Source organism: Urocampus carinirostris, chromosome 1, assembly GCF_059441175.1.
Source record: "Urocampus carinirostris isolate Australia breed hairy pipefish chromosome 1, RoL_Ucar_1.0, whole genome shotgun sequence".
NCBI lineage: Eukaryota > Metazoa > Chordata > Actinopteri > Syngnathiformes > Syngnathidae > Urocampus > Urocampus carinirostris.
The window spans coordinates 43,362,702-43,386,151 of NC_142349.1; the positions used below are offsets into that span (position 1 = coordinate 43,362,702).

At 40.1% G+C, this 23,450-nt stretch overlaps 1 protein-coding gene across 7 annotated transcripts in view; it reads right to left on the bottom strand.

Moving 5' to 3' along the window:
* The window catches only part of LOC148374750 (RNA binding protein fox-1 homolog 3-like), a 600,089-nt gene that overhangs the window by 208,780 nt on the left and 367,859 nt on the right, over nucleotides 1–23,450 (bottom strand). For all 7 annotated transcript variants that reach the window (XM_088340502.1, XM_088340486.1, XM_088340513.1 and 4 more), the window contains one exon: nucleotides 18,953–19,062. In XM_088340502.1, coding sequence (XP_088196628.1) covers nucleotides 18,953–19,062 — 110 coding nt within the window. The remainder of the gene's footprint in view (nucleotides 1–18,952; nucleotides 19,063–23,450) is intronic.

A 23,450-nucleotide genomic window follows, 5' to 3' on the forward strand; every position in this document is an offset into this window, starting at 1 on the left:
CTCATGCTGTGATGGGACGATGGAAAGTGTGTGAAATGAGTGAGAGCTGAGGCCAGCTGCTTGTTGTCTTGCGTCAGCTCAACAAGAAGATGATAAAGAAGTGGAAGACGTTTTCAGGCCAAATTACGAACAAAGCCAAAAATGTGTTTTCTTGCACCGCAACATGCACACACCAGAAGAAGCCTTGTCTTGTTTAGGGCTCAGTAAGCGGTATTTTTAGACACCACACGTCGGGAATTGTGGGACAAAAAAAAGTTTCATGCTGGTGCGATGTGAGAGAAATCCGTCTCAATGCTGAGGAGACAAAACAAGCCCAATGGACATAAACCAATTGAACTCAATAATGGCCTGATTCCCACAACAAGTGGATATCAGCATCACGGTTGACATTTATTTTGGAAACCCCAGTATGTTAACTGAACTAAGGCTTGAAACATCAACTTAAGCGACTACTCCACAGTCTCGTTCAGCAGCACATATTCCACGACCCGGATATCTTGTTTTATATTCCACTTTAGTGCATCGAAACAGTCTAACAGACCACGCCCCCAAAGAACCACCTCCCTCAAGGTTCTTTCCCAGCCGCTCAGTTGTGCTGAGTAGCGCTGTGTCATAATTGACAGACACAAGTCTACGGCTGTATTGCATCCAGCTCGGTGAGATTCCGGCAGACATGGGACCAAGTCACACATGTGCAAGTCTCAAGTAAGTCTCAAGTCTTCACCTTCAAGTCCCAAGTAAGTCCCAAGTATTTTTTTCTTGGGCAAGTCAAGTCACAAGTCAAGTCCCGAGTCTTAGATTGCCAAGTCCAAGTCAAGTCACAAGTCATAAAAACAGCGACTCGAGTCGACTCGAGTCCAAGTCACTAAGTCTCAAGTCCCCATGTCTGGATTCCGGCCTTTAGATGGAATGTTTGGCAGGTTTATTTTAGGTGCCGAAGCAAAATACAGAGAGTTTTCTATTCAACCAATGAGGTGAAATAGCATATATTCATCTCTGGTGAATGATATTTTATTGTTTTTAAACATTACGGGGTACAACAAAATCCAGCAGTGGCAAAGTAGCATCACATGAGTGAATATCAATGCTCCTTCTCTTCGCGCACATAGTGCTGGCTTCAGTATACTTTTTCCTATTTAGTATATACATTAATATATTGAATCTTGTTTGACATGTACAATCAAACGGACACATTGGCAACTAAAATGTTTTATATATGGCTCATATTTGCAATCAGTTGAGCATATGAATAATAACCTACTCTTCTTGTCGGCTGAAAAATAGTCTGTGTATCATAGTGTACTAATCTGTGAAGCCCTTAGAGACTTATTGTGATTAAGGTCTATACAAATAAAAATGACTTGACTTGACTTGAATCAAAGAGTTCTGGACCCAAAACAAGGGTAAGTATCGGGCTGTCTGGCGTCGTTGCCACGGGTGTCATGGCGATGGGTGGTGCGGAATCTGTATTATGAAAAAAAGACTTTGGATTCAAAGCCTCTGATTAAAAAAAAAGAAAAAAATCACGTCAAACCATAGATTGTGCGAGATGCATTAGAACAAACCTTTTGCCCTATCTAAGTACTTAGTTTGTGATCTGGTTCTGTCTCAAAACTAAATTTGAATTTCTAAACTGATGCAACTTTAGTGAAAATATTTGAAGAGATTACAGCAAACAGATTTGAAAGCCTTAACTCATTTAATGCCATAACATAATAATATTTTTTTTTTAGTTTAAATAAAAGACTAGTATAAAGGGTTTGGTACAGCTAATCAGTAATAATCAAGCCTCTGGGTATAATTTTAGTGTGATAAAACACCATTGGATGACAGGAGTGGCTTTGATCGGGTCTTTGTACACAAATCGAGGGAGCCCCTACTTTCTCGTCTTGCTAGTGTGTAGGCGGGCCCCTATGGAGAGTGTAGGCGTAGTAAAGCAGTGTGGTCACCATAGAAAACAAATGGATAAGTACAGACAGTATATGCTTTGAGCTTTTTTCTAAAAAGATGACGAGGTCCATTTGTTATCGTCCGGGCAAAGAGGAATGGAGTTTCTTGCACGTCTGCAGGGATGCAATTGCCATGGTGACCAAAGTCGTGATGATCAGGTCAGCACAAAAAAATCATCAAAGTTCATGCATAAGTCATGCATGAGTTCAGTATTCTTACAACATATTGTTATTTTGCAAACACAGTACTCATTTGTTTATGGAAAGCATTGTTTAGTTATTGGAGGGTTCACAAATGCAAACAAACAAAAAAAAGCATCAAATTGAACGTCTTGCTTGAAATACATCCTTTTACAATAAGTCATTTTCTTTGCAATGTTCAACTGCTGTTTACTAAACAACGGTTAGATCTAGAAACTCGTTTATTTTTCTGATGAAGGATGAGGGTTGAACCTTTTTTTGATATGTTGTATACCAATTAGCTCCAGAACTCAATTTTTAGTAGTCCTTGTAGAGAGTAATGTATGACATTGAATAACTTAATAGGGAAACCTAATTCAGGTTCAAATCCCCTCAAAATAATTTCAAACCATGACCCATTTAATATTACTTCCAGCCTGAGTACACCAGTCGAGACTGAAGCTATCGTTTGAAACATTGAGTTGCAACATTTTCCTCAGCTTGCAACCATAAACGGAAACTCTAACCCCTCTCTTCAATCTCGACACGGTGCAAAGCAAGGCTAGCCTGAAGCATCTCGCAGCAATGGCAAGATGTCAGCCGTTAACGGCTCAGGAGCCCCGCGGACACGCTGCGGCAAAGGAGCAGCCGTCCAATTCCACATCATTACGACGCAGAGGCCACTGGATCGGGCATGATTACTTCACCAAGGCCTTTATTTGTGTCGGTCGGAAGCGTTAAACGCCGACCCTCAAGTCGCATCTGGATAATGACTTCGGCGGGACTTGACAATGACTTTCCCCACCAGGCTGACCATGTGTGTACTGAGGCGCTAATGATAGCAGCAGCAATAAGACTTTTACTGCATTAAGGCTATTACTGCGTGCATGCACACACGGACTTGCTCACACAAGCACACGCATTCATGCACAAGCACTCTCCCTGCAATAAAAACATCCCTGATTTCCCAAGCGGACTTGTTGGTCCCTGACCTAAGCCTGACTTGAAGCTGTATTTTATATATCTAGCACTAGTTTAAAATAATCATTAAAAACCCTAACAGACCCTACTATTTGACTGCAATCCTAGTTTGTTGGCCCGAGGCTCTCCCAAAATCAGCCATGAAAACCTGCTTTGAAACACAAGTTTTGTCTTTCAAGTAATTGATCTTTAAAGCCACATATATGTTGAACTTTTCTCGTAAAAAATATTAGAGTAAAAAAGTTTTTTTTCAGTGAGGATACACCTAAGTGCTTGACATTACCAATTTAAATGATCTAAGAACCAAGGCTTGCTAGATTGTCAAAGGCAATGTCATTATGCACAATGACCACTGTTTACTGTTGACAGATTTTTAATAAAATTGTCTTTATTTTGATTGATATCAACATATTGTGCATTGTGTTCTGAGCAGGCAGCTCACAGCAAATGCTTTCACGGGAGATTTGTGTCTTGGGTGGATCTGATTCTCTGTGTGCGCGATACTGTATGCTGTCAGTCAAACAGCAGGGCGGGCACTGTGCTCACAAAAAAAAGGAAAGCAGGGGGATGGCTAAATTATGGCGGCGAGTTATGTTGAAAATCAATTCATGAATTAAATCAGACTCTGAGGATAGTCAGAAGAGTGCAACGTAACTGTGCTCTGTGGATTGTTATTGCGTCTGGGATTCGACTGAGGCAGCTTCAGGAAGGAAAGCAATAGCGAGGCTGAAGGTAAGGCCTACTGCTACGCCTAGGCTAACATCTCTCTTATGCCACCTCAGCCGAGCTTGTAGCTCACCAATTATCGATGAAACAAATCACCTACAATTCATGTGGAACCGCAACGTTTGTGACATTTGTATTTAAATCATCGCAGACATCTGGCTGCAGTCAAGGTTATCTGATGCTCAAATACAGCTAGCCATTCTCTAAATCACTTCCTTACAATGAAAAAAGAAGCCCTCCAATTTGGTTGTACTATTGCATAATAATAAAAAAGATAATTGATTCAACTACAATTCTATGTTCTGTGCTCTTGTTTGTAGATCTATAATTGTTGTTTTGTCATAGCTGTATACTCTCAGTTGGTAAAAACGTAGGTAAATTTGACCCGTTTATGAAAGTGACGCAACTTGGCAGATTTTCGTGTTCCGCGTCCCCCATTACGTTACATCAAAAGAGTTTATCATAACTAGGTGTATTATATAAAACACCCAAAGCTGCTTTATTTGTAAAAATAAAATCAGATACAAGTAGTACATTGTATATATATATATATGTATATATATATATATATATATATATATATATATATATATATATGTGTAATATATAGAGTGATCCCTGTTTTTTTATTTTATATATTCAAAACGTACTTTTACCTACTTGTATTTTTATTTTTATCTGTTTTCCACAAAATAATCAATGAAGCAATCTTCTTAAAATCAAATCAAAACTAAAGTAGGCTGAAAGTGCTGCATAGCCGTGGTTGCCATGGCAACAGGGGCCCACAGTGAGCCTGAGGGGGATCGAGGAGCTGCAGTTAATGGGCCGTTTCCATTTTCTTACACAACACAAGACACGATTACCTCTTGCTTCAAACCCTTATTTCAAACCCCAATGGAAGTTTACATTTGAAACCTTAACACATTCCTGATATCCCCATTTGAAGATGACAATTTTTTTTAACCTTAGACTAAAAACACCAATGGACCCAAATCCAATTGAAACCTTTGTCTTGTGTTGTAAATTATGCCTCTAGCATGAAAATGTAAAACAATCACATATCAGTTTTCAAAAATTAACAAAACTTTAATGTGATGCCCGAATTATATCTTTAAACCATAGACTGGTTTGGAACATACATGTGTTCACCACCTGGAGAAGTATTAAAATCCTTTTGAAATTGAAACATTCTGACTAGTTTGAGCCCCTAACTAAGGGTGGGAGGATCCATCCAAGTATCAATATTATCAATACCAAGCTAAAACCTACAATACTATTTCCCTGGGATTGGCACTCCATCCTCCACCAATCACCTCAAAGTGTTACCTCTACTATATACGTATAAAGCACAGTCCTTCCCTCTACCACACAGCCCTCTCTGCCACTCTCGAGGTTTATGCCTGTTTGTGTGACTGGGAGGGACATTTTTAGCACCTCTCCCTACCTGGTCTGCTAATGCATCTTACCTGCCAGGCAGAAAAGAGGGTCATGTCTTCGTGCTGAGACTTAACAGAAGCACAATTGACCAGAAACAAACAGGAAGCGCAGTGCGGTGTGAACTTTTATTTCCAACAACAGAAAAGGATAATGCCAGGTGTCATTTGTGCGGCAAAGTGGTCCGCTACAGTGGCCAAAACTACATAAACATATGTAAAAAGTTCATAGCGGATTTTTTGGTTTGACTCTCTAGACCAAGGGTCGGCAACCTATATGGCATGCGAGCCAGCAGTGGCACGCGAGAGGTTCACCAGTGGCACGCGAGCATATGGCAAAGTAATAATGATTTTTTTTTAAATGCGCATTTTTACCTGAAATTAAGACAATTTCATTGCCATTTTCATTGTTTAGCGGCCTTACGGTGAGCGTGTGTCTGCGCGGTGTCACGCAGAGGAGAAGATATCTGTTTTAACCCTCCCGCAGAAAGACCGGCGCGCGATAAATGAACGCATCACGACAGCCAAATCATGACGGCTCATCGAGCGGAAAAATCTCGTTCTTTCCAGCCAGCGTGGGCAGACGAATGTTGCTTTGTGCAAAAAATGACCGTGCTGTTTGTGCATTATGCATCGAGATAGTCGTACCTCGCACGTCAATTGTTAAACGTCATTACGAGACAAAATATGAACATGTATTCAAGGACGAGTCTGAAAAGGCAAATACATTAAAATATTACCTGATTCCAGTGCGAGAGTTTAAAAATTCAATGATCATGACATTTCCAAATAAAAATATTTGGTATCGGACTGGAATTGATCAATATTACCGTGTATATCTTTATAACGGATCGGACAGTTAAAACCCTAACAGTTTTGGAAATTTATTTTTGTTAATTTATCTTCAACCCTGTATAAAAAGCCCCATTGAAAACTTTGGCTTAGTTTGAGAACTTCTGTTCTAACTGCTGTTTTGCCAACTGACGTCATCCGCTGGATGTCAGCCGTGTGAGGACTTCCAGTTTCCATTTTGTTCTAGCAACGCAACATTAACATAGGTCCAAACCGATCCACGCCAGCCACCGCGGCTGTAAAATTTGTTGCTCCACGCGTCCCTGCTCTCCATTACCCGCACCTCCGTTGCACTGTCTGCACCCGCCACGTTTCAATTATTCATGATGGCGAGGACAGAAGTGTACACTGCACTCTGAGCCTTTTTTTCTTCTTCTGTGAGAGTGATGATATACAGGGACACGCCGCCTACACCTGGGTTGGCGGGAGCTCTGAAGATGGCGTTGGCTCAGGTAAGTAACCTGGAGGTCAGCGAATGCTCCATCAGCCGAAGACTGGGGCTTGTAAAACAAAAATTAATGGCTCCACGGACGAACATTTGATTACTAAATACATTTTCTAATCAAGTTCATGTAAAGCTCCTTACCTGCAGGCAGCACTCACAAAGTAGTTTCAGTTGTTTTCTGAGCAAGTACCATAACATTGAGACTATAAGCCGCAACTTTTTTCCTCAGCTTTCAACCCTGCACCATATGCAATAATGCAGCGAATTCAGGCATTTTTTCTAACAGCCAAATTGTAAAGGTGAGAGTGAGACAGGTGTATTATATGTGTTGGGAAGGATTGTCCGAGATGTAACAAAGCAATTTTCGCGCACACTCAAAGAATTTGAAGACGGCCAGAGAAAGTAATCGTGAGTTACGCTGGCTTTATTGTTCTTATGTTTCATGTATATTTTAAAATGGTGATCATATCGTGAATTATAACAGTTCAAGCTTTCCAATGATATGTGGCATGACAGTTTTCAAAGACTAGTGACATCGTACAGACGTGCAATTCCACATCAATAGTCCTTGACCACCGGACCACCGGCAGGATGTCGAAAACGTTGAAGGGTTAAGGTATCGTATGTCATCAAAACTATTTATGTGTACCGTCTTTCCTTTTAAACATCTCACTGTGAAATCACTGTGGGTGCATGTGACTTATAATCAGGTGCAGCTTATTCATGTCCAAAATGTTTTTTTTCCCCCTTTAAAAATGTACTGGATAAGGGTTATAAAAAAGGTGCATTCTAAAGTACAAATTTTACGGTAATTGTTTTGGCTCTGTACATTCCCATGTCACTGGTAAATTTGTATTATCTCATCTCATCTCAGCTCATCTCATTAGCCGCACCGCTTATCCTCATTAGGGTCGCGGGGGGGCTGGAGCCCATCCCAGCCATCTTCGGGCAGTGGGCAGGGGACACCCTGAACTGGTTGCCAGCCAATTGCAGGGCACACGGGGACAGACAACTCATTCGCTCATTCACATCTAGGGACAATTTGGACCGGCCAATTCACCTGAAATGCATGATTTTGGAATGTGGGAGGAAACCGGAGTGCCCGGAGGAAACCTACGCAAGCACGGGGAGAACATACAAACTCCGCACAGAAAGTCTGGAGCTGGATTTGAACCCACGACAGGTTCCCATGACATGAACTGTGCCGCACAAGCGCTAACCACTGCGCCGCCGTGCTGCTAAATGTATTATTATTATTATTATTATTATTATTTTATTTATTATTATTTTTTTTTTAATTGATTTTCTCGTTAATAATTCTTGGTCTGTACCGCATAGTTTGCAATCACTAGCAGGCCTTTGTTTTTGTAAAGACGTAAGTAAAATGACGTTGGCTTCTGTGTCTAACAACCATTAGTAAACAAGCCTACTGCTGTCGTCAGAATGCATAAAAGCTCAGCAGCCTCAGTGGACAACTTTGGAAAACAATATTTTAATAGTTAAATATTGATGAGTTCATTGAAATGTTTTGGTCCTTTCAATTGTTAATTGAGGTAACATATGATGTCAGCCAAACAAAAATTATAGTCACCAGATTTTACATTTATCCTGGTTGGATTCAATTTTTTTTAGAATTTGGGAAAGTTTAAGTGTCAATCTTTTAAACAATGTGGTCACCCTAAAAATAAGCATTTACAACGTTTTTTTGAGTAATATAATTCAGTTAATGAGATGTACTGTCTGTCTGTCCCCATATTCCCTTACATTTTAAAATTTAAATTTGCAAGTATTCCGGCTTTTACGAAACAATGTTTCTATTAACTCTTACTGGTCAAGAAAAACACATTGAAATACATTTATTTGTGTAAATAGATAAGTATGTCAATCTTTCTAATTCTATAGTTACATAACCTATTCTATGACTTTATCCAAATTGTACCTGTAAAATTCACCAATCTGTACAACCAGGCTACAACGGACTTTCAGATTTAAAAAAAAAAAAAACACGATTTGAAAAGACAACTCTTTTTTTTCATTTTACTTCTTCTGACAATTAAATATTGATACACCCCCCCAAAAAAACTACAGAATAACAACTGCATTAAAGTGTATCAAAGAGTAATTGTCTATTGTTTGGGTTCAAAATCAGGGTCCCCAAACTTTTTTTTTGTGGGGGCCACACAACTTTTCCTTTCATGAGGGGCTGGGGTCAGTTTGTATCAGGAAAAGAGTGATGATTGCATAAGTGCCTCCATGTAAACATGTATTGATTTCCAGAAAGACACAATCAAATAACCCTTTTGGATTATTCAAAGAACAAAATTAAAAAAATTACTGATAACGTCATAAAGGAATACATAATAACCAAATAACCCTTTCTGGATTCTTTAGAGGGCAAAAGTCAGAAAACAAGAAATGACATTATTACGTGATAAATAAGAACATAATAACACTCTTTGGGTTCTTCACAGAAAAAAACAAAGTACATGGAGCATTGCGTATTTCATGCTGTGCAAAGTCTTAACAAATCCAAGGTCAGCTTGGTTCACCAAACATACAGACGACTTGCAGATTTTATGCAAGTTATGTTATGTTATGTTAATATTTTTTCTGCTTTCACATGTTACAAGGACAATACATTCTATCATATTCTTCTTCTGTTCTGAGAATTGCAAGCGATACATTTTTTATCATTACAACATATGAATTGCACAACAAGACTGTCTCTGGTACTGTGACTCAAGAGAGTCTGATGATACTGCAAAGCCCAATGCTTTTTATGTCATATATATCACTGGTAGTCCTGTAGTAAGATTTCTCATCTTCGCAACCCGGGTTACAACCAAAAACGTGCACCCGTACTTTGTGTTCCTTTTTCTGTAAAAAACATGCTCTTGTATTGTTCAAGGGGCCTGACAAAATGTGGAGGCTGGCCTTTGGTTTGAATAAAGAGTATTGGCCCTTGTTGGAGGCAACAAATGGAATGCATAATTTCACATCTTTAAACGATTAATACTAGAATCACAGCCACACATTTGACCACATAAAACTTTTAACATAACTGCAAAGCTTCAATGGGGACAATCTCCTTGGTCAAGGCCTTAAAGTAAAGTTACCAGACCACTTTAAAAGGTAAACAAGCTACACGATCAGAGATTTAAGATTGCCTTCTGTCAAAAGCCTGCCAACTGCGGGAAAATGTCACCAGTAACTTCGGGGAGGCTGTGAAGAATGGTACACCGTCAAAAACGGTTAACTTCTCAGGAAACAATTGTACTTCCTTCCTTTAAAAAATAGCATTCCCACCAGGTCACATCTCCGTAAATAACTGGTTCTGCAGTGGGAACATTTTAAACCTCAGTGGCTGTACCAAACAACTGAATAAAAATGATTATGAAAACGAAAACAATTAATGAAAATGGAACACCAAAATAAATCACGAAATAAATCGCCCTCATCATCATCAGCCTCTTTTTCCTACGCCAAAACCGCCGCCACTGCATGCCGGAAAAGTTTTTGCTGTGATTGCAAGGCCTCATCACTCACCCAAAAGTACATCATCATGGTGGGGTGGGTTGGTAGATGTGGGCGAGCGAGGGCCAAGCGGAGGGACCAGTCGGTGCGGCCGACGCGGCGCCTGGTTTTCGACTGGCGCTGATCCGCTGAGGCAGCCCTCCCTCTCCGTAGCTCAGGGGGGGGCTTGACTCGGGCTGCCCCCCACCTCCTCCTACTACCACTTCGCCCCAGCACCGCCACCACCACTTCACTCTACTTCTGCTAATGTCTCTCTCACACTGATTTTTCTTCACTTTTTGAGCCCTCCCTTTCTCATCGGCATTTTCGTTTTAGGAGAAGGCATTGGCACCCCTCTTTTCTTTTGACGCAGCCCGGACCCCCGCCTTCACTACCCCATTCTGGGCCATTTCTTATTGAGGAACGGTCGGAGTACAAGCCTGACAGCCGCTTGCAAGTGCTTCTAAGACGCCACCGCCGCCTGCCGCCGGGAGACGGCGCTCTGAAATTGAACATTCCGTAAAAGATTGAGAGCGACAGCATTAAAGGTATTCCATAATTGTCAAACAAGCAAAATGTGAAGAAATATAAAAAGTTTATTTTTGCATAATATCTATAAACTGTAGTCTCTTGCTGTATTATGGTTTACTTATATTGTGCATTGTATTCTGCTATTCAAATTTGCTAAACAGAAGAAAATTCTGTCAATCACCAACAAACTGGACTTCTCAACCTGCTAAACTTGCCATGGAACTTTTGCACTCCCTGGTGGCTTCTTGGTACTCTTTCAAAAATGTTTGATCATGGAATCAATATTGTTTCTGTTACGACAGAATCAGAACGAAAAGGCAGTTTTCAATGGCATCCACGTGATGGCGGCAACGTTTCATGTAAAGAGAAGTTTATAGTGTCCATAATCCATTAAATTCTTACCAGGAAGAGATGAGAGTGTTTTTTGTTTTTATTATCAGAATTTGAAACTACAAAACCTATTTTTAAAATAAAAAAAACACAATTGTTCTCGGTCTGCAACTTCAGTGGAACTGTTTAAATCTAGGCTTGAAACACACATATATTCTAAAGCTGATGAATGACCTATATTTCCTCTTGACAATGTCTGTGTATTGTTTGCAAATACTATATCCATTGCAACCTGGTCATGCTGAAAGGGGGCCCCATCGCAAGGTTTCTTTATTTTCCAAACACTAAGGTTTTTTACTTTTTCCTTGCCGTCACGTAGGTTTGAGATCAGGGGATGTTGTATTAATAGTCTTTAGTTTGCAATAGTATGTAGTCTGTACAGGCCTGTGAGACTTCTTGTGATAAAGGGTTAAACAAATAAACATGACTTGACAGAAAAGTATTTTAAAAATAAAAAGTAAATACAAAAATAAATGTTTTTACCCTGCAAGTTTGGACTATCAGAGGACATTTTTGAGACACAAGCCCCACAAAATGCAAGGGTTCAATGCATATGTCATCTGTAGATGACAATTGTTTTCCAAAATAATGCATTTTGAAGACAGTATGTATTGTCTTCCTGAGCTGTGACGTCATCAGAAGAACACTAGCACCCTGCCATATTCTTTTACGTGTCAATTAGTCCGAGAGATTACGAGTGTTTTAGATAAAGTTTTGGTAGATTTTGTGGAGAATGGCTGGGCGTTGTGTCGCAGGAGGATGTGGCAATGATACAAATATGGGTAAGCAGCCTTAAAGGGCTAAAACACAGAGTATGGCACACAGAGAGCCACTGAAGAGGGGATCACCGGGATGATCAACGAAAGGCGGCTAACCGAAAACCACATAGTGAGAAGCTAGGTTAATTGGTAAAAAGCACTAAGTGCTGCGTCGATGATGGCAAATCTGTCTGGGAAAAAAAAACAAAACAAGGATTATGGCAAAACTGGCAATAACACCAGGCTAGCATTTAAAAAAAAACACAGGGTTCGAAGCCAAGCTAACTAAGGATGAAAAGCAGCAGCAGCTATGGTGATAAACTCGAAGCTAGTCAGTAATTAAACAAGGGAAACGGCAAAATCTGCGCTAATAACATTTTAGTCGGCCAACTAACACAAGCTGGGTGGAGCACTATCCGGGCACAAACAAAACAGGAAAGCCTTTGGCAGCAAAACAACAAGCAGTGACGGGGAGCTAGGCCACCAAAATTACCCTGACTGCGACACACGCGACAAAAACGTAATCAAAAAGCCATACCTCGCCTACCAAATATAAATGAGCAGTGTGCAGTTGCTGCTCACTAAAAGCTTGTTTGTAGGTTGCCTCACATGTTGATTGAATGGGATTAGCCATTTTGAAAGTGTTGCGTTCCTTCAATGATATTACAGCTCTACAGTTAACAAGCTAGTTGGGTCATCATTGAGACCACATTTTTTCAAATTCCCGGCAGTGGAATATTTTTCAATGTATTTCTATTTTCGTGGAGGGAACACTAATCGTTTAATGCCTGATGATACAAAAAAATAAACTTTTTGGGAATAACTTTAAGAAAATAGGTGGGGGACTCAAAAGGGGGGAGCTCAGTTTTAATTTCGAACTTTAGGTTTAAGAAGAAGAGAGCTATGAAAAAAAACACACAACGGGGTTTGCCAGGTTACCTCGATCAGAAATCACAAGTGTTTTGGAATATCACATTACCACCGTGCAGAAATTTGCCGTATTTTCTATCTTAAGAGGTAGTGGTGGTGGATGCTGACCCCTCCTTCTCTTTCTTTCCTTCTTCTTGGCTGCAACAATACGCCTGCCTCAGCGATTCTCCAAACATCACATCAATACACCGCTGCGAGGGTTTGGGGTGGGGGTGTAGGAATCGGTGGCTGTCGGAGCATTAACCCTGCGCAAGCTCGGGTGGTTTCCGCGGCCCGCGGCCCCCCTCTCTGTACCGCTTTATTCCCCCTCCTTCCAATCAGTGGCCTTTTGCGAGATGAGCTCATTTCATCCCGGGAGGATGCCCTGGCAATATTTGGCCGCCGAGAGAATGTGATGCCATTGCTACACTAATTTCTGCCATCAACAGGCAAGCGAGCAGTGCCAGGGCATGAGGTGCAGGGTAGTGTTGTTGTAACTTCACAATTTAAGCCCAGATGTAGGCTGAGTCTGATCAGTATTAGTAGTAGGTCCGGGTGTTAAAAGTTTTTGTTTTTCCCCTTGTATAATTGCTTAAATATATGTATTGATTGATGTTTCATATTCAAGCATTGAATATTGTTTGAGAAGGTAAGATAGACATTTTTAAAACCCATTCAAAAATAACATATTGCAGATGTCTAAATATGTTATATTATATTTGTAAAAGCATTTTAGTTAGATAATCAATTTGCAATGAAATGTTTCCATTATTTCTTTATTGTAAAATACATTATTTGAAAAACGAAATATTTTTACAGAGCTAAGAATGTAATCAACTCATTCAATGAATCAATAAAGAGAGGTGTGCCAGCTAATTTTTTTCCATGTGTACTAATTTTTAATGGACTATAGAAAATGTTGTTTTTCAGATAAATATGCGTAGGACATTTTAAATGAAGATTTGAACTTTGATCTAACAGTTGAAGGAAAAAAAGAAACTGTGTTTATCATTGTTTAGTAAACAATAGTTGAACATTGCTAAGCTTTTTGAAAATACTAGTTTCCAAGAAAACAGCTTTTTGTGAAAGGATGCATTTCAAGCAGGACTTTCACTTTGGTGCTTTTATTTTTGCATTTGTGATACCTCCAATATAACGACTATGCTTTCCATAAATACAATGGTTTGTTGCTCGCAAAAAATATTTATTGCAAGAAAACGGAACTTATGCATGAACTATGCTTGAGCGATGCATGAACTTTGCAATACATCTTCAGTGCCAGATGATCTATCCCATGGTTTTGGTCACCATAGCGATAGTGTTCCCTTGGGCGACCACATTCCTGCGGAAGTGCACGAAACATCATCTATATCCTTTTGGAAATAATAAGCTATGTTGACGTGTGCCTATTACTATATGTACATGTCTTGCGACTCACACCATCGCCTCACGAAACATACATAACATATGCGCTCGCCTAAGCACACTCACTTTCCGGATACAGGAAGCAAGACGAGGAAGTTGGACTTCCCTGATGTGTGTACAAAGATCTGATCAAAGCCACTGCTGCCATGATATTATGATATATCATACTGAATTAATTTTCAGGTTAGAAAAGGTTGGCGAACCGTGCACTGCAAAATACAGTGACATCCAGTGGTCGAATAAAACACATTGTCTCTTTAATATGAGTAAAATAGTCTGACAACAGAATAACACATCTTAGTACATTACCCTAAAATATTGTCTGGTGGTCCATGGCAGTCCATGAAAAAAGGCGACCTGTTCAGTTAATTCCAAAGAATCCAACTAAAATCAGGCCAACACATCTTGTCAGTAAGGGCATCACATTGCGTCGTTCCTATTTGATCCACAAAATGTACATCAGCGCATGTATTGTATTGACGGTCCAGCTTGGATTTACATGTGCAATCTGCCGTTGGGAAGCGGTGGCGGGCAGAGGCACTGGACCATTAATCTCAGGCGGGAAATAAAAATGAAAAGTACTTCTCATGCACGCCAGATTAAGGTTGGCGCTTTTATCAAACACTGAAGTCTATTTCAAGTCGCGCTCATGAATAAGTAAGGCTGCAAAAGGTTGGGTGTTGAAATGGGCTTGAAAAACACAACAAGGTCTCGACATAGGACACACTTCTCGGCATTGTGAGAATGGGAAAAGAAAATATTGCGGACATTGCAAAATCCCTTGATCTGTGCGAATATCTGTCCAATATCGTAATAACAACTCTATATTGAAGTGAGTATGTTCCCGGGCCATTTAAACTCGCTAGTGAGGTCTCGACTTCCCCTTGAGAGCAGAACATCCATTATGAAGATAAAGCTTTCAAGCAGGAAGCGAGCTCTTCCTGCCTAAACTGACGGACTTTCCCATGGGGGGCATCCCCCGGATCCTTTTTTCCTCGACATTTCACCACAATCTTGTATTTACTTGGAATTCTGACTTATATTCAGGAACAGTCTGTACTTAATTCATTCAATGCCCTGAGAATCTCCGTTTTTCCTGTGTTTTAACTCTTGTTTTGCCAAGCCCTGTGAATCTCAGTTTTTTCCTGTGTTTTTGCTCCTGTTTTGCTCTCGCAACAATCTGTTTGTTTTTGACTACATCCGCGTTCCGAGCAATATACTCTTCGTGACCAACAATCTCCGGATCGAGTGTGCGCTCCTTTCTCTTCTCCCCAATAAACTGAGTAACGTTACACGAGTGGGTTTTGCCCCCTGTTTTCCTGTTCTGGTCCTGACACGTATACATATATTCACGTGGATAAACACGTTAAAGTTCCCTTGTATGAAAATCAAAATGTCATATTACATTCCAAAAATAGAATTTTCCTAAATGGCATGTTCTTCAGTCGATCAAAGTCACATAAGGATGTGCAAGGAATGCATGTATAAAAATAGACAGTACCACCGATTCCTCAATGTGTGCATTTAGCCTTACACCAATACACCACACATTAACAGTAAAGACTGGCAACATTAACCAAAGTTTGCAAACTGTGCTGACAGTTAAGAGCAAGAACAAAAGTGAGCAAAGGCTTATATAGGTGCGATGGAAAAAAAAAAAAAAAAAAAAACATGCCGTGTTTTATGCGTGACACCGCAAGACATGATTAAATGTCATTTGTAAGCGGATTGCTAAGCTATATACAGTGATAGTCCATCTGTTTCTTTTTGGTGAGGGGAAACATAAATGTAGCATATGTTTAAGCCCCTAAATTCATCCACCTGTTTGCGAGTGCTGTAGTGTGTCACAAACAGGCCTGAACACGTACAATACAGAAGCAGAAGAGCAGTTTCAGCGACAGACTGCTGTCACTGTCTTGTACTACGGACAGCCATGAGGCTCTTTAACTCCACCCGGCAGAGTAAAGGCCCACATTAAACCACACCACCTACATTGGATATTATCGAATCTTACTGCAATATGTATTCTGTGTAGCACTCTATATAACACGCTACAGTGGGCATTTGCACGTCACACTGGGTATTTGTATATTGTATTCTTTTGGCTTTATTATTGTACTGTTCTCAGCTCAGGGATGCTGCTGGAAATGTGAATTTCCCTTCGGGGATGAATAAAGTATCTATCTATCTATCTATCTATCTATCTATCTATCTATCTATCTATCTATCTATCTATCTATCTATCTATCTATCTATCTATCTATCTATCTATCTATCTATCTATCTATCTATCTATCTATCTATCTATCTATCTATCTATCTATCTATCTATCTATCTATCTATCTATCTATCTATCTATCTATCTATCTATCCATCCATCTATCTATCTATCTATCTATCTATCTATCTATCTATCTATCTATCTATCTATCTATCTATCTATCTATCTATCTATCTATCTATCTATCTATCTATCTATCTATCTATCTATCTATCTATCTATCTATCTATCTATCTATCTATCTATCTATCTATCTATCTATCTATCTATCTATCTATCTATCTATCTATCTATCTATCTAATACACGCGGTGAATAAAGCTTGGTTTATGTCTGGGCACATGGCCTGTGTGGTACTGCCGCCCACAGGTACCCGCAAAGTGGGGTGCCGCAGTAATTGGAGGGCCGGACGGCGTCTGCAATATGACTGGAGGGGGTACCCAACGCTCTTAGATGAAGACCAAACGCAGCGGGTTACCATTATAAGGGGCCGCACCTTGTTTTGGGGATTGGACGAAAAAACTTCAGAGCACTTGGAAGATGTTTGCTACAGTTGCCTTCAACTGGTGAAACTTCAGTTAGGCCACCATGCCCAATAGATAGTGTGATGTATTTTTTATAAGTATGGCTTTGGGGCCAAAAGTTGAGTCATTTTTTTATATATTGCTGCAAGTGTATGACTGTGTCCCCACACCACATTATGTGATTCATTTGATAGAAGGGTTATATCCTTCAAAACAAAGACAAACAATTAGTTCTAATTCATTTTCAACTGAATGTCTTCAAGGTTGATTTCAGCAAACCATTCAACTCACAAAGTAGAGCACGTTTTGAATTCAAAATCCATTTTATATTAAAATGAAAAGCGTGAAGTGCAAGTTGGGCACTTGTCAACATGTGGGTGGAGTTTTTTTTTAGTTGCAGTATACATTTATGTGCCTGTTTTTTATTATTTTTTATTTTTTTACTATTAAACAAGTGATACTGGGAATTTTATTATTCATCTGATCCAAGTAAATACATGGTAGTATCAATCAATGCTGATGCTTTTGGCTTTGAAATGTTATGATCATTAAATAAATTAACCTCCCCCATTGAGTTACTTCATAATTACAACGGCTTAAAATGGTCAATTATTGTATTAATAACTACAATGCAAAACTTAAAAATATTTTATATATATATATATATATATATATATATATATATATATATATATATATATATATATATATATATATATATATATATATATATATATGAACCTCTGTATCCCTACTGTTTCAAAAAAAGGCAAAGAGAATCATACAAAAAAGAAAAAAAAAACAAGAAACAATGTGACAAAAATCTATGTGACATGGAAGACATCATAATATGATGTCTTCCATGTCACAATCGTTTAAAAATGAAGTCAAAGTGCTATTACTGTAAACAATACGATGTATATATATATATATATATATATATATATATATATATATATATATATATATATATATATATATATATATATTTAGATATATATATATATACATATAGATATATAGATATATAGATATATATATCTATATATCTATATATCTATATATCTATATATCTATATATCTATATATATATATATATATATATATATATATATATATATATATATATATATATATATATATATATATATATATATATATAGATATATATATATATATATATATATATATATATATTTAGATATATATATGTATATATATTTGCTACACATAAAAAAATATTTTAGTACTGCTAAACAAGAATCTCAACATTGACATCATGGGTTTGATTGGGGCTGCTTGTGAATGCGTACGCATGGACATCGATAGGGTGAAAAAAAGGCCTGCCTCTGACATGAAGCACTGATCGAACAAGGCTTTGCATTGGACGTCCGTGCCATCATCGAAATTATCTCGTTTAACGTAACCCAATTAGGTGCGACCCCGGCGCACCAATCAGTACTAATTCCCGCCTCGTAAACATTCAAATCGATCGTAAACATTGATGCAAACTAGGTGGTGTGTGTAAGTGTGGTGTTGGTGGGGGTATGAGTGAGTAGGAGGCTGCAATTAACAGCTCTGAAAGCTCTCTTGATCCAGAACCTTTTCTGCCACACGAGCTTTATTTATTCCAAAGCTCCCATTCCTAATAATACTTTTTCATTTTTTTTCAATGCTAAACAACCCGTTAATGTCAGCAATTATGACCGACCAGCGGGACGAGTTAACAGGAGCTTCCAACAACACTTCAAACAAAGCAGTTCAACAGCCAAGCCTACAGAGGGCATCACAATTGGAGGTAAGATCTTAAGCCCGAGCCCGACCCGAGGCCGACCTGAAACTTACCGTTAATCCGCCCCATCCACCTCCTATTGTACCTTTACAAATAAAACATAACATTCCGGGTTCGCTTGGGCTCTGTCCCTCAAATCAAGTTAATTGTCAGGCTCTGGCTGTATTGGGCTTTAATACTCAGGCTGGATGTTTCTTTGTTATTTTAGGCCCGATCTTACCTTCGATCACAATTGAAGAAAAAAAAAAAAACATGTTACTTACCACTCTTGTGAAGAGCGGCACTCCCAGATGCCACAAGTGCTCGTTTAGCAATCCGCTGTACACAACGTTTCCGAAGACGCCGATATTTCCCGACTTGCACAACGCGGTACCTGTTTCAACACAAACAAAATGGTGTCACATATTTATTGTCATGCATTGGGTTTGACACGTTACGCCGGGATTATGAGTTACTTTTGATGGTATTTTATTGATATACAGTAATCCCTAAGTTAATGAAGATCAGACGCCCCACAAAACATGATTCCTTTCATAAAGGCCCCCAATGGTTAAACGTACCTCAAGATGACGTACTTACTGATTAAGAGTATACGGCAACTAAAGATCTTCATATAAAAACACAGAATCACAGTTAAATGAATGCTATTTATACAAAATTACAAGGAAATTGGAAGTATTCTCATTTCAGTGTGAGGAAGTGATGAGGAGAGTGGGTGGCTAAAATGTCGTTTACTTTAGATCTTCTCAATGTGCCACTAAGAGTTTGGTTCGTTTTCTAGGTTAATTTGCTGTGAACAAACAAAACACAGCTTACTTTTCTCTCTGTAAGACCACCTCATTTGGAAGTCTTCTGTATGATTGCCTTTCAAATTAATGTGACAACAATCAGCTACAATGTGAATATTAGATGACACAAGTTGCATACTGTATGTCTGCTGCAGAGGTTGGCAACCCCAAGTGTTGAAAGAAACATATCGGACCCAAACAATATCTATGTTTTGAGCCACAAAAAAAGCCTTTAAAGAACTCAGGAAGGAAACACTAACTGCATAATTATATTGTTTATAGCTTTATTCATGGGAAATAGGGAAGAAGGTTTGTGTCATGTTTGTCCTCCTACAGAAACCATATAATTTTCTATTATCAACCTTTTTTGCAGGTCTAGTGATTTAGACAGTGGAAATTTAGGAGAAGCGAGTTTTGGATTTAAACTTTATGCTGCGGTTTTGGTCCTCACCCGATCCCCTTTCTCACACGCCTGACACCTCAGTTACAAACACTCACATACACACGCAAACACACTGCGAAACAGTAGTGTGATGTAGCGAGGAGAGCAGCAGTAGAGACAAGTTGTTGTAATTTGTGCACAAAAGCGCATGGGTTTTGGGTGGAGCCAACAAGCAGCACATGCATTATTTACCAGTAAAAAAAAAAAAGAAAAAAGAACACAGCATTAAAATGTCAGGAGTGCTTTGGGCAGAGCAGCCAAGGAAGAGTGAGCTGGCCAGCCTGGGTGGAGCATTGCCCTGCCGTCGTCGTTATTAATGGCCCATTACCATGGGCTGTCTGTACCTGAGCAAGAGGCAACGCCTCCTACTGGCGCAAATGTGACTAATGAGGAGAAAACAGTAAAACAAAAACCCTGTTCACACTGATGTTATCACAGAGTAGAACTGCATCCAGTATTAATTTGAGTTTGGAGGAACGCATTACTATGTATCGAGTTCCTGGATGAAAGTGCTTATCTCTTCAACAGGTATTGTAACGTCTCATCTCATCTCATTAGCTGCACCACATATCCTCAGTAGGGTCGCGGGGGTGCTGGAGCCCATCCCAGCAATCATCGGGCAGTGGGCAGGGGACACCCTGAACTGGTTGCCAGCCAATCGCAGGGCCCATAGAAACAGACAACTCGCTCGCTCATTCACACCTAGGGACAATTTGGACCGGCCAATCCACCTGAAATGCATGTCTTTGGAATGTGGGAGGAAACCGGAGTGCCCGGAGGAAACCCACGCAAGTACGGGGAGAACATACAAACTCCGCACAGGAAGTCCGGTAGCTGGATTTGAACCCGCTCAGGAGGTTCCCAAGACCTTAGAACTGTGCCTGCACACGCGCTAACCACTAAAATATTCAAACTCAAATATTATTACAAGATGGTGCGTTACGCCGCTATGTATTAAAAAAATGGGCACAATATCAGCGCCCTCCAAGCAGTATCTATTCCCCCATAACCAGGACAGATTATTAAACCTTAAGTCAGCCAGCATCACAATGCTAACCATATAATTTAAAGGTGGTGTTCGTAAATTCAAAATATTGCACTTGCTAATACTACTTTCTGGCTAAAATTATCAGTCAGTCTTTCTCAAGCTGCTTGTTTTTCGCTTAAAAAAAAAACTATTGTTTATTTCATCTTTTTAGAGGGTTGGGTTGGCTCTTGGACTCTAAAACAGTATTTGTCTTACTTTCACCATTTTCATCCGAGTTAAGCTGTTTATTTTTTATAGCCCTTAATTACAAGAGTTCACAAAGGGCTGCAAAGACCAACTACTATTACAGACTGTGGACCATTATTACACCATCCCCTGATCAAAGACCTAATGAGGGCAAGGAAAAGCTCAAAACGTCAATGTGAGGAAAATGAAGAAACCTTGTCCTAGGATAAAAAAAGAAATTTCGTGCTTGCACGTTCAAATCTGAAATCACGATTTTCAGACAGTTAATATGCAAAACAAAGGACCATAAGGTTCAAAAGATGTGTCATGTTTTCTGAATTACAATAAAAATGAAAAACATATGATAAAGCTTTCAAAGTAGGGGTTTAAGCACGTTCCAGTGTCAAAGGCTGATTTGAACCAATAAATAGTGTTTCAACAACAACAACTGTTTTTATAGTTGAATTGAAGTATGTGTGCCTTGGAATTGGCAACCAATTCAAAGTGTACCGTCTTCTATTCGTGAGGATAAACTTATTGTTTGACTATTTGAATCGCACGGAAAGACAATATAGAACTGACGTGCATCTTGTCATCATGATGAACTTGCAAGTAATTAAATGGTTATATGTGTCACAAAGCGAAGCGGGAAACAGGAAAAAAGGACCCATTCGCGTAGACGTACTCACAATTTATTGGGGGAAAGATGAGGAGGGTGCGCACACTCGATCCGGGGAACGATGGTCGCGGAGTGGATTAGAAATCCAAACAAAAGAAAAGTTGTCAAAAACAAACAAACGGATCAGACCAAAAACAAAACGGGATCAAATACGGGCAGATTCACAAAACAAGGCATTTAACAGGTTTTAACAGAAGTCTAACAGAAGTCTCACGGAGTTTAACCAGGTTTAACAAACGTTCCAGGCACGCACAGTACAAAGGAGCGCGCTTAAGTACTCCAAGAGCAATCAGTCCAATGCGTCTCAGCCGGTGTCAAGGGGCGGGGCCAGCTGGGCGCCATGACAACCATGCAGGACATGACAGAACCCCCACTTCAAGGCACAGCTCCTGAGGTCCCAAAAAGAAATGAATACCTGGCCCCCCAATATGGGTCGACGCTCCCGATGAGGGCAACCCCATTCCCTCTTCCGAAAACGCAGGAACAGGGAGAGGCAGGGGTGGCAGGCGGACAAATCGAGAGCGGCGGGCTGACGAGTCGGACTCACGGGTCGGGCGTATCAGGAGAGTCGAACGGGCGAGTCGAAGAGTCGGAATGGCAGGCAAACGGATCGGAATATGCGGCTGCGAATCGGCGGAGTTGGACTGGCGATCGGCGGAGTCGGACTGACGATCGGCGGAGTCGGACTGGCGATCGGCGGATTCGGACTGGCGATCGGCGGAGTCGGACTGACGATCGGCGGAGTCGGACTGGCGATCGGCGGATTCGGACTGGCGATCGGCAGAGTCGGACTGGCGAGCAGGGGAGTCAGACTGGCGAGCAGGGGAGTCAGACAGGCAAGCAGGGGAGTCAGACAGGCAAGCAGGAAACCGCATTCGAGGCACAGCAATGGCCAAGGCGGACGGGGCCGTGGTTTGAGTGGACAGGAGAGGTGACAGCGCGGACGGAGATGTGACCCTAATTTGCCCTGGTGTGAGCATCCGCTGGGTCCAAAACTGGCTGGAACGTTCCGTCACGGAACGGAGTGGGAAACAAGAAAAAAGGACCCATTCGCGTATACGTACTCACAATTTATTGGGGGAAACATGAGGAGGGTGCGCACACTCGATCAAAGGAGCACGCTTAAATACTCTAAGAGCAATCAGTCCAAGCGTCTCAGCCGCTGTCAAGGGGCAGGGTCAAGGGGCGGGGCCAGCTGGGCGCTATGACAACCGTGCAAGACGTGACAATATGTCTTCAATGTTAAAGTTAATTCTCATGTATCTTGATCTTTTTGGATTTCCTTTTATTTAAATTGCTGAATTTTATTTGTTTTAATTAATATTATTGATAGAATTAGCATGTAATGCTGAGCATCTGCAGATGCATAATGAGGCACACAATTGTCTTTCTTCAGGGCAGAGGGAGATAGTGAGACCAAGGATTCAGATATGAGGCACACTCTAGCCCAAAAAAATAAAATTAGTGGTAGTACTAGAAAGCTAACAGCAAGTCAAGCCATCCAGTATTTTTAATTTATTTTTCCGTTGGATGGACTTTTTTCATAATCGATGATTACCCATCTTTTGATGCTTTTATTCAAAGGATCAGAATATACTTTGTTTAAGGTAAAACAATAAAACATGTTTTTGATGCTAGA